The sequence below is a fragment of the Macrobrachium rosenbergii genome, chromosome 46 (assembly GCF_040412425.1).
Source record: "Macrobrachium rosenbergii isolate ZJJX-2024 chromosome 46, ASM4041242v1, whole genome shotgun sequence".
Taxonomy (NCBI): Eukaryota; Metazoa; Arthropoda; class Malacostraca; order Decapoda; family Palaemonidae; genus Macrobrachium; species Macrobrachium rosenbergii.
In genome coordinates, this window is record NC_089786.1 from 43,957,458 (window position 1) to 43,969,745 (window position 12,288).

General features: G+C 35.3%; 1 protein-coding gene across 1 annotated transcript; it reads right to left on the minus strand.

Annotated features, from left to right (window-relative positions):
- Window positions 1-1,604: 1,604 nt before the first annotated feature.
- On the minus strand, window positions 1,605-2,423 carry LOC136830465 (uncharacterized). The gene has a single exon (XM_067090002.1). It carries the CDS (start codon window positions 2,421-2,423, stop codon window positions 1,605-1,607), a length of 819 nt encoding a protein of 272 aa, XP_066946103.1.
- Between the last annotated feature and the right edge of the window lie 9,865 nt (window positions 2,424-12,288).

Below are 12,288 nucleotides of genomic sequence, written 5' to 3' on the forward strand. Positions count from 1 at the left end.
GATTAGATTACAACACAATTGATGACTTGTACACCAGTGATCATTTCCCAATATTAATTTCCCTATTACAAAATGATCCTGTAAAACATATCCCTCACTATGACATTTATATAGCAGATTGGGAGCGATATGAAATGCACACTAGGAATATGCCAACATTTGGATATTTAAATAACAATAATGAAACTGATAAATTTCTTGTTGATTTCATTAAAAATGCTACTAATAAAGCAGTACCAAAATCAAAACCTCTTATGACAAAACACAAAGTTCCATGGTGGTCTGATAAGCTAACAGAATTAATAAATATAAAACACTCAGCAGGGAGACGACTAGATAATTTAAATAAAAAAAATTAATAAAACAATACTGATATTAGAAGGAAATTTTAAAGCTGACTATATTATTATTAGAAGTTGATATATTAAAACTTCTATACAACAAAATATATGCAAAATTTAAAAAGGAAGTAATTCAAGGAAGACTCATTGTTAATGCACTATTCTTCTATTGCTTAACGTGAATGATGGAGAAACACAATTTTGATACGCACATATAGTTCTTTATTAGATCCATGATGTTAACATTGATATGGTTATATTGATAGACGTTTATACATGTAGACTTGACGTATGTAGCGTAACTTGAAGTGATGTGATGTGGTTCAATTACTATGGATAAACGAAAAAGAAATCAACGTATGAATAATATGCTAATTTATACAAAATTATTAAGTTAAATAACTAAGACTGATAGAAACAATATGCAAAGCTTAAGTAAATTATGCATGTATAATGGCTAATTACAAAAAGCTAATACACAAAGTCAATATAATTAAGGCTCATATAAAGGCATACGTTATATACCATGTAGGCTTACAATTGGGAAAAGATGAATCCGCTATTCTAAAACAGTATAATAGGCATTTACTTACAATTGTGTTCCTATAACAAACGGTCCAAATATTCCTCAGTAAATACAAAACTTTCGTTATATTTGTTATATCCGTTCTGTATGAACTCTCTTTTTAAACTGATAAGTTTCTTCATTTGTTTACAGGAAGACGCTGTCGATTACCAAAAAGTTCACGTGACCGAGAACTATGCATAAATTAACTAAAACAACCCAACACCAAGTAAACAATTCATATGGCCGAGCGTAGACTCGAACCAGCAAACTACCACACAGCAAACCTTAACATTAACCATTGCGATAACTAGACAACACAAACATTATTTACAGTTAATCGTTGAGCATCAACATTACTCGACCTCTAAATCATATGATTTACAAAAAAATATAGGATGCACAACTAATGTTTCATTTCATACTACAATACGTGAATAGAACATGAATAAAACAAGCTTAAAGAATGAACATTAAAACGATAAACACAACAAAAATAAAAATGAGTTTGACAAACAGATATGAACTAGAAATATCAATGTCATATAGTGTCTCTGGATAATATCTATAACACTTGATCTTCTTTTGGAAGTAAGAGTACGAGCTTGCTCACTGGTCTGTGCAATTCAGAAGATTGGGTTCGAAGTTTGACGCCTCTCACAACACCTCTGAGTCTGGCAGTACCTCTGTTACACGTGCTAGTGGCCAGTGAAGTCTTGGCGTGTTTCGTCTTTCAGGAGTACGATGTCACCTTCCCGTGTATTTCGTTGTTGTTTGTTCCATTTGGGGCGTTGCTGCAGGCTGACTATGTACTCCCTTTTCCATCTGCTCCAGAACAAGTCTGACAAATATTGTACTCTGCACCACCTTTTTCTCGAGTACACATATTCTGGTTGCGAAGGTCCCGGTATTAACCTCTTGGGTGACTTCATGTGGAGGAGCTGACTCAGACTTAGTGGTTCCATGTCGTCAGGATCATCAGAACAGGTCGTGATCGGTCTTGAGTTCACAATATATTCTACCTCGCAGAGAAGCGTGCGGAATGATTCGTCATCGAGGCAAGTCCCGTGGTCGTAGAATAGCGCAGATAGAACTTTCCGAATGGTACGGATCTGGCGCTCCCATACGCTGCCCATGTGCGATGCCATAGGTGGGTTGAGTTTCCAGTCGATATTCATGTACAGTAGTTTGTTTTGGATTTTGTTTTGGTTCAGATCTGACCAAGCCTTGTTCAGCTCATTCCGTGTTCCAATGAAGTTGGTCCCGTTGTCACATCGGATTTCTTGTACCGTACCTCTGCGGGCTATGAAGCGTTGTAGGCAGTGAATAAAGGAATCTGTTTCAAGACTGTTAGCAGCTTCCAGATGAATGGAGCGACTGACAAGACAGGTGAATATGACGCCGTAGCGTTTGAGCTCCTTGCGGCCCTCTTTTATAATGAACGGCCCGAAGAAGTCTACGCCTGTGAATGTAAATGGTGGAGCTGGCTCGAGACGATCTTGAGGTAAGTCGGACATTTTTTGTTCTTGGCATGGCTTTCTCATTTTTCTGCACGTTATGCATTTGTGGCGTTGACGTCGGACAGCAGAGTTGATTGAAACAATCCAAAAGCGTTCTCTAATTGCTGCAATGGTGTGATTTCTACCAGCATGGCCGAGTCTCTCATGAGCATCTCGTATGATTAGAGTCGTGACGTGCGAATGTTGTGGCAGTAGCATTGGATGTTTCCACGTCAGAGTCCATTGCGGCTTTTGAGAGACGTCCTCCCACTCGCAGAGTTCCGTCGATGAGCACTGGGTCGAGACGGAATATCGTACTTGTTTTTGTAGTGAGTGTTCTCTTGTCTTCTTTTGTGGTTGTTTTCTTGAGATTCTCGACCTCGTTTGCAAAGGTGATCTTTTGTATAAAGCAAACGATTGCCTTTTCAGCCATTTTTGCATGATCTGTGTGGTCCTTAAATTTATAGTTTGTTCTTTGTTTCGTAAGAAAGCCAAAATGCTATGAATACTGCTACTGCTCTCTTCAGTCTCTCCCACCTGGAGAAATGGGTGATTAAAGACATAAACGGTGAGCCTTCTTCTGATGTAGCAGTAGTAGCTAAAGACATAAAGTCCTCTTCTGTAACCTTCGGTTCGGTGCTGGGGTGCATCTTTGCAGGGTATTCTGAAGCCGGCATATTCAAGAAATCCGGACCCTCCAGCCAATGAGTCATGTCTGACGATATCACAGAACCTACTCCACGTGATGCAACGTCTGCTGGGTTCAAATCAGTGCTAATGTACTTCCACTGGTTAACGTTGCTGAAGTCTCTTATTTGACGGACTCTGTTGGCCACAAACACTGGAAAACACTTTCTCTCAGCTCTGATGTAATAAAGGACTGTTGTTGAATCTGTGTAATAGCAGACTTCGTTGAGATGGAGATCAAGCTCAAGGGTCATTTTCTGTCCTAAATTTACAGCTACAGCGGCCGCTGTGAGTTCAAGCCGTGGGATAGATGTTGCTTTCAAGTATGCCAGGGATACTTTATAAGGATCACCATACTCTTGTTGTAGCAAATGTCTTGCCTGACTATAGCCTTGGTCTGCCTGCATGTATATACAGCTGCTGATGAGGTCCTTAGGTTCACCGTCGGTATGCTGTAGAAGGTAGTAAAGTCTGTCACTGCTACTGGCTGTTCTAGAGGAGATCCTGGTGTCAAACGCCAGTATGAAGTCACTGTATTCCAGAAGATCACCGGTAAACTTGGAACGCAAAGCTAGAGCTGTGGCGATACCACTAATCTGCTGCTGTATGGTGTTAACTGGAGGTGAATTAGGCAGTGGATAGGGTGCACCAAAGTTACTGTTCACAGGTGTATTTACAGGCAGATACATATACTGTTCTTGATTTGGAAACGTTGATGACGTGGCATTCGAAGTGTTGGCCGGAGGTGCACGAGTGTTAGTAACAGTCTCTGAAGAATTTCTGGGAACAAATTCTTGTGTAGTGCTGGGATTCAGACTGGGTAAGCTGGCACCATTTTCCTGGGTGACAGGAAGTATAACCTGGTTAGCCATATTGCCACCGTTAGCCATGTTAGCACCTTCACTCACACAAATTCCAGGGGCAGCTACACTAGGTCCAGCGACCATAACATTCACGTCCTGATGGTTGGCTGGTTGCACAATAATGCTGGTATGTGTCTCAATGTCTTTGTTACCAACATTGTCATCGCCAATGTCATTTTCGGCTTCTGCAAAAACAAGTGCTTTTGCTCGAGTCTTGGCTATTTCGATATCCAATAGAATCTCTTCTGTCTTTGCCTCCTGTTCCTTTTTCTTTGTCATAAGTTCTTTTTCGGCAAGCAACTCGGCGAGGCGTGCTTTGGCTCGCACCTTTCTGACATAGCCGATTTGCCAGAAGGAAGGGAAGAAGCCCGTTGGGAAGAACGTTTTGAACCAGATCGGCTTAAAAGACGCTCCAGGTCTTCTTCAAGTCGTTTTTGTTTATGGCAATCCATTCACCAGTATGCTTTCGGAATTGCAGAATGCTAATTTCCTTGGTCTCATATCTGACAATTCCTGGTCTTGCTCCAATTCGTCTGAGATGTTATCCATGACACAATTGAAGTTTTTTTTGGTACTTATCGAAAGCTTCGTTATATTCCTCTAGACACATTTTCACCAAGTGCAGGTTGTCAGGATTTGACATGAGGCCTGTGAGTTCATTGCGTTTTTCGTTACGTTGGCAAGTGATGATCTCAATTTATTTTTCAATGTTCGAATATCGACTGTCGTACCCGAGTTTTCGACGGAAGCACTATTCTGGACAGTCTCATCAGACCCCTCCATCTTGTCTGTAGTTGTTTATAACAGGCAGTAATTCCACTTTTTGAGGCTCACGTATAAGAGTTATAATAGAATTTCAGCGTGAGTCGTTGATGGTAGTTTAACAATTTAATTGAACGATGTTAATGCACTATTCTTCTATTGCTTAACGTGAATGATGGAGAAACACAATTTTGATACGCACATATAGTTCTTTATTAGATCCATGACGTTAACATCGATATGGTTATATTGATAGACGTTTATACATGTAGACTTGACGTATGTAGCGTAACTTGAAGTGATGTGATGTGGTTCAATTACTATGGATAAATGAAAAAGAAATCAGCGTATGAATAATATGCTAATTTATACAAAATTATTAAGTTAAATAACTAAGACTGATAGAAACAATATGCAAAGCTTAAGTAAATTATGCATGTATAACGGCTAATTACAAAAAGCTAATACACAAAGTCAATATAATTAAGGCTCATATAAAGGCATACGTTATATACCATGTAGGCTTACAATTGGGAAAAGATGAATCCGCTATTCTAAAACAGTATAATAGGCATTTACTTACAATTGTGTTCCTATAACAAACGGTCCAAATATTCCTCAGTAAATACAAAACTTTCGTTATATTTGTTATATCCGTTCTGTATGAACTCTCTTTTTAAACTGATAAGTTTCTTCATTTGTTTACAGGAAGACGCTGTCGATTACCAAAAAGTTCACGTGACCGAGAACTATGCATAAATTAACTAAAACAACCCAACACCAAGTAAACAATTCATATGGTCGAGCGTAGACTCGAACCAGCAAACTACCACACAGCTAACCTTAACATTAACCATCGCGATAACTAGACAACACAAACATTATTTACAGTTAATCGTTGGGCATCAACACTCATTTCTTGGACGAAATATGTATCAGATCTCTCTAATAATATTCCCATACTAAAAATATGGAAAAAAATTCAGGAAAATAAATGGTACCTATGTTAAACCACCTAAACATGCCATATTAAAAGAGGGAAAAAGAATACTTGATCCGAAAGAAATAAGTAATGTAATGGGAGAAAACTTGGCAAATGTAAGTAGTGATAAAAATTTAGATGAACACTTCCGCGCAAAGAAAAGTAATATAGAATTAATAACAATAAATTTTGAAACAATTGAAGATATATAATAGAAAATTTAATATGGAAGAACTGGAATATGCTCTACTGAACAGCAATAAACCTGCTCCTGGAGGTGACAATATTTGTTTTGAGATGATCTGCCACTTAACACCTTTGGCAAAGCCATACTTATTACAGTTTTATAATCATTTATAGCTTCGAAATTTATTTTTTGACGAATGGCGTAAAGCTAGAATAATTCCTATCCCCGAACCTGGAAAGGATCCCAGTAATGTAAGTAATTACAGATCAATTTCTTTAACAAGTTTCTTATGCAAATTGTTAGAGAAACTGGCAAGCGCTCGACTAACATGGTACATTCGAGAAAATAAAATTTTGACCCCCACTCAGTTCTGGTCACAAAGTAACAGATCTACATTAGATTCTCTATCTAACTTAGAAGACCATATTCGTAGAGCATTTGAGCGAATACAAATTACTATAGCTGTCTTTTTTGACATTGAAAAGAATTACGATACTACATGGAGGTATCCTATATTAAAAATTATATGTTAAAACAGCATCCTTGTACATTTACCTAGGCTTATCCAAAACTTTTGACAGATCGCAGTTGTCAGGAGAGAATTGATGTTTTGTCCAGAAGATTTCCGCTTGAAAATGGAGTTCCACAAGGAAGCGTCCTTAGTGGTACACTGTTTACTTTAGCAATAAATTATATCAGTAATGATCTACCTATTGGAATTAAAAGTAAACAGTATATGGATGATTTTGCCATATATTATTCAGCATCTCGAATAAAACATGCAGAACGAATCATTAATAAAAGTATAATGAAAATAGATGAATGTGCCTCATCTGTAGGTTTTAAAGTCTCCATAGACAAAACCCAAGCAATCATGTTTTATATAAAAATAAAAAGTGGAGGAAAGGTGAAGAAATAGATGTAAAAACCAGAAATCACAGCATACCAATTGGTCAAACTATTAAATTTTTAAGGATTAGTATTTGATACTCACTAGAACTGGAAAGCCCACATACCGTACATGAAATCAAAATGAACAAAAAGCATTAAATCTAGCTAAAAAACTATCGAACATTACTTGGGGAGCCTATACACATACCCTAGCTGTACTGTACAAAGCAACAGTGCTGTCTGTCATTGATCATAGAAGCGAAATATATGGCCCAGCATCAGACGCAACGCTGAAAACGTTAATCAGTTCACAACGAAGGCCTTAGAATGTGTTCAGGAGCCTTTAGATCATCACCAAAGTCATCTTTACAAGTTGAATGTGATGAACTACCTTTCTCTCTCCATAGAGAGCTAGTAACAATGAAAAGTGCTCTAAGAATTCAGACAAGTGATTCTCAAACCAAAAATTATTTGAATTGAAAGATTTATTTAGTAACAATCATTTACCACCTTTCCCAATTAGAGCTAGAACTTGTTTGAGTCGCTGAATATAAGTATATACAATTACCTTCAATAGTAAAATTACCTGAACACCATAGACAACATACAATAGAGAATATAAGCCGAAAAGGTCCACTTTACGCAATATACACAGATAGATCTAAATCAGAGCACAAAGTAGGATATGCTGCAGTATCCCAAAACAAAATGTATCAGTTCTCTCTACCTAATAATGCTTCAATATTCACAAAAGAGTTGTGGGCAATTGCATCAGCCATAAAGATAATTAGAGATTAATATCATTCAATAATTTTGTGATTTTTAGCGACTCCGGAAGCGCTATAGAAGCCATTCAAAGTTAAAAAAATAATAATAATGTACAACAAATTAAGTTTTCGCTCCAAAAGTTGTATAATAATGAAAAAAAATATTGAATATTGAAATGTGTTGGATCCCTGCCCATGTAGGGATTAAAGGAAATTGAAGAGGCTGATAAAGCAGCTAAGGAAGCAGTCCACATGACAAGAGCAAATGCAAATATTCCTATCAGTGACTATATAAGGTATGTAAAAACAATCTTTGTAAATAAATCGCAAAGTATATGGAACGAGTAACCTATAAATAATAAATTGAAACATAAAATCCTGTGTTGGAAAATGGAGTTCATCATATCAGAGAGAGACACACACAAGTAATTCTGACGCGTCTTCGAATAGGCCATACTCGTTTGACACCTGGACACTTAATGAACAGTCCACATAGCCCTCCTTCCGAATACTCAGAGTGCAAAGTGATGATAACAGTCAAGCATGTATTGTGTGAATGCCCAAGATATAACCAAGAGTGATAATCAAATTCTGGAAGTAGATCAATGAGGGAAATTTTGTCATAATCGTCTACATTTTCAGTAATTCCGGTTTTAATGTTTATGAGGAAATATAAAGATAAGTAAATAATAAAGATACGAAAACCTTTAGGGCGTTTAATGAATTTTAAAAAAAAAAAAAAATTGAAATTTTGCTTAACTTATTCTGAATTTTAATATACCTTTGTAGTGAGTATATATGGAAACATGAATAAATGTATCTATTATATGTGTGTGTTCCATTTTGAGAGCGTGTGCCTTTGTGCAGTTTTTAATTTCATTATCCTTCATTCATCATCATACCGAATGACCTATTTGGTCCCAGCGACTGGCCTCTGGCTTAGACCTGGCATTTCATTCAAATCCTTCAGGCCAGCCCTATGAGACCTGATAGTCATCTCAGTGGTCTGGTTAAACTATTCTAATAATAAATAAAATCTTGCAATGTCACCTAATATTTTGTACAGGAATAAAATGATATCGAGGAGTCAATCATGGCCTGTTTCCTAAAAGTCTGAGAGCTTTTTACAAAGGAAATTGGTTTCAAAATTGCAATCTATGTTGAAACATATTAATGTGATGTCGGAGCGTCACCTCATGATAGAATAACTGACATTTTCCAAAAATATTTTCATGAGTAGTAGACGGAAAAGTCAAAGGAGTTAAAAGGAAAATCTGAAATTATACCATGAAATATGTCTCTCGCTTTTTAGCTCATTCTTTTTCCCGAATAACTAACTCATGAGAATGATTTCGATGAATGCCTTGTCGTGTCACAATGCAAAGGAATTTTTCCGAGTCAAAAAAGTGCGGGACTTAAACTTATTTGAAACCTTGCGGCGTATTGTTTTTGATAACAGGGAGTACCTGAAACAAGTCCGGAATACTCGGCGTTCAAATGATACGAAACGCTAAGGATATAGCAAAAACAAAAAAAAAAAAAAAAAAAAAACGCTCCTGCAGTTCCTGTTGAAAAGAAGACTTTTAGGGAACCATACACTTTGACTGAAAATTGTCTTTATTGATTTGCTAGAAATCTTACTTTGTACTCTGTTACAATTTGGGCCTTATTTGCTTCTCTTTCTTTAGTTCACATCAGCTTAATTGGTTTGCACTTTATTTAAAGTTTAGGGCTGTTAGATTATTGTTATTGTTATTGCACAGTGCGAAAAGAATAAGTCTTTACAAATTTCCATAAAATCATGCCTGCATAATCGCGCATGTAATATTTAAGAACTGAATCGAGACAGAAAAAAGGTTAAATAAAGTGCAAGTATTGGAAAGAAGATCTCGAACTAGTGCAAGAGAATCTGACAATGGACGCGTAAACTTATCAGACATATTAAAATGAGGAATATGACTTCTTTCCTTAATGAATCATAGTGAACTGGTGCATAAATCGTCCCTCAATAAACGAAAGCCAGTTCAGACAAATGAGGGGGAACCTGTACAATAAGGCTGTCGCACAAGCACTGTATCACTCTAGAGAGCAATGTCTATCTCTATTAGAGACCTGTATTATACTTCTTGGTAAATCAGCCTCAGTAATTCCTCACTCACGAATCATCAATGAATTAGCCTGAAGAGGAGGATGTTTAAGCAGACTTGCTTCCTAATGCAACCTATTATATATAAATAAGGATATTATTATTATTATTATTATTATTATTATTATTATTATTATTATTATTATTATTATGGGTAGGTTATGGTTTATTATGGGTAGGTTAACTTGGGCAAAGCAACAACCAAATACCTCTGCATGGGTAAGTAGTTCGACCTCGACCCAACCATGCGACCCCATTCTAGCACAGAATTCGAACTGTTAACATGGCGTCTTCCCATCCGTCTCACGTTTAACTTGCCGCTGCAAATCCAGTCACTATTATTGATTTGGTTAAATTATGTAACGTTGAAAGTAAATTGCATTTGTTTCTGATGAAAAGTGGCCTTTTAGGCGATTTTAGTGGTCTGTGTGAGCAGTGTAAGGAAGGAACAGTTAGTCTTGTGACAGATTAAATTTCGTCCCCTGTAACTCCTGTGGGGAGCATGCAGTGCAATATTAACGCTTACCAGAACATATGTGCTTGCCAAGAATCTTTCAAAATGTGGATATATATATATATATATATATATATATATATATATATATATATATATATATATATATATATATATATATATATATATATATATATATATATATATATATATATATATATATATAGTGAGTGTGTGTGTGTGAAGATGATCATTTATCTTGAGTGATACTTTTTAAGGGTATATTCTCAAAAACAAAATAGAGCGAGAGCTGATGGCTGTATGCATATAAGTAGAATAATTATATTAGTTGGAACATCAGGACATCTATAAATAACACTAAAAAAAACGGGAACCCACCTTACAAACTAGTAATGTATTGAACTGAAAAGGTAATGCAACATTGTAATCAATTTTTTTTTTACCCAGAAGTTAAAAGAGCCTTACACTCTAATGCAGTAACTGAAAATCCTCAAGTACCTAAATTGAGCTGGAAAATTTGGTGAATCTTGTTTTTCATGTTAAACATACTTTCTAAATATCTTGGATAAAAACATTGGATTTGTGCTGTGTATAATCTATCTATATTATTGCTTTATGGTATTTCAGGACAGATTTTTGTGGAAAGTGTAGGGAGTAAAAGACACCAATATTGTTTTTAAAAATAAAACCACTAAAAGCATTTCAGTCTCTTTCTTCTTTTCCCGATACGTTCCTCATATACATACAAGAGTAATAAAATCACTTTTTCTGATGTTCTAATTAAACATCAAGTTTGCTGGTACCAGGAATATTTTCATTACAAAACATATTGCTTTGGGAAAGGAAACTAAAGCATAAAATGAGTTGAAACAGATACATCTAAGACGTTCAAGAGATTTAAAGCCAAGTCTTTCCATTACACACACACACAAAAAAAAATCAGTTTACGAGCACTGATTGACTAATAGGCTGATGTCAGCAGAGGGAAAGGATTCACATCACCGTGATTTATATACATACATTAAGCTACAAATGTGATAGATATTCATAAAGAGAGTTACGTTTTCTAAACGTACGAATGAGCTGTCATGGTGGGGGTGGGTTGATGCCGACTGTAAGTACTAATCCCTTCTCTCGATGGGTATATAAGTACGGCTGATTCGGCATTAACTTATGCCTCTCTTGATGGTTCACTAGTTTTAAAAGTCGACTGCAAGTCGTTGGAGGATACTGTTGAGTGTTCGAAACACTTAGGTATCAATCCATTTTTCACTTATAATTCCCCTTCGGTCATATTTTAGAATTAGCACGAGCTGGATATTAAATGACATTTGTAACTTATTGTATATATATATATATATATATATATATATATATATATATATATATATATATATATATATATATATATATGTATATATATATATATATATATATATATATATATATATATATATATATATATATATATATATATATATATATATATATATATATATATATATATATACACGAACCTGCAAATGTCATTTAATATCCAATTCACGGTACTTCTAGAATATCACCGAAGGGAAATTATAAGTGATAAATGGATTGATACCTAAAGTAAGTGTCTCGAACACTCAACGGTACCCCTTACCGACTTCCAGTCGACTTTCAAAACCACTGAACCATCAAGAGAGGTATAAGTATACACACACACACACACACACACACACACACACATATATATATATATATATATATATATATATATATATATATATATATATATATATATATATATATATATATATATATATATATATATATATATATATATATAATATATATATATATATATATGGATATATATATATATATATATATATATATAGTGATATATATATATATATGGGATATACCCGTGAGGCTATATGACTTGGTATCAATTTAATATTCATATTTATAAAGTATGGGTTCTTTTGCCTGACATCTTATTAAGGAAATGATAACTAGAAGTAAGTTTTCATGGGATATCTCTGACCCACGTATACACACACGTGTTCCAAACGTACCATGAACTATGATGTATTTTATATTGCATTGCGTGATTTTGACAGGCTCTATCTGCAAACTCATCA

Coding starts and splice junctions, on each gene's coding strand:
- LOC136830465 (XM_067090002.1), bottom strand. CDS start 2,423: ATGTCCGACTTACCTCAAGATCGTCTCGAGCCAGCTCCACCATTTACA.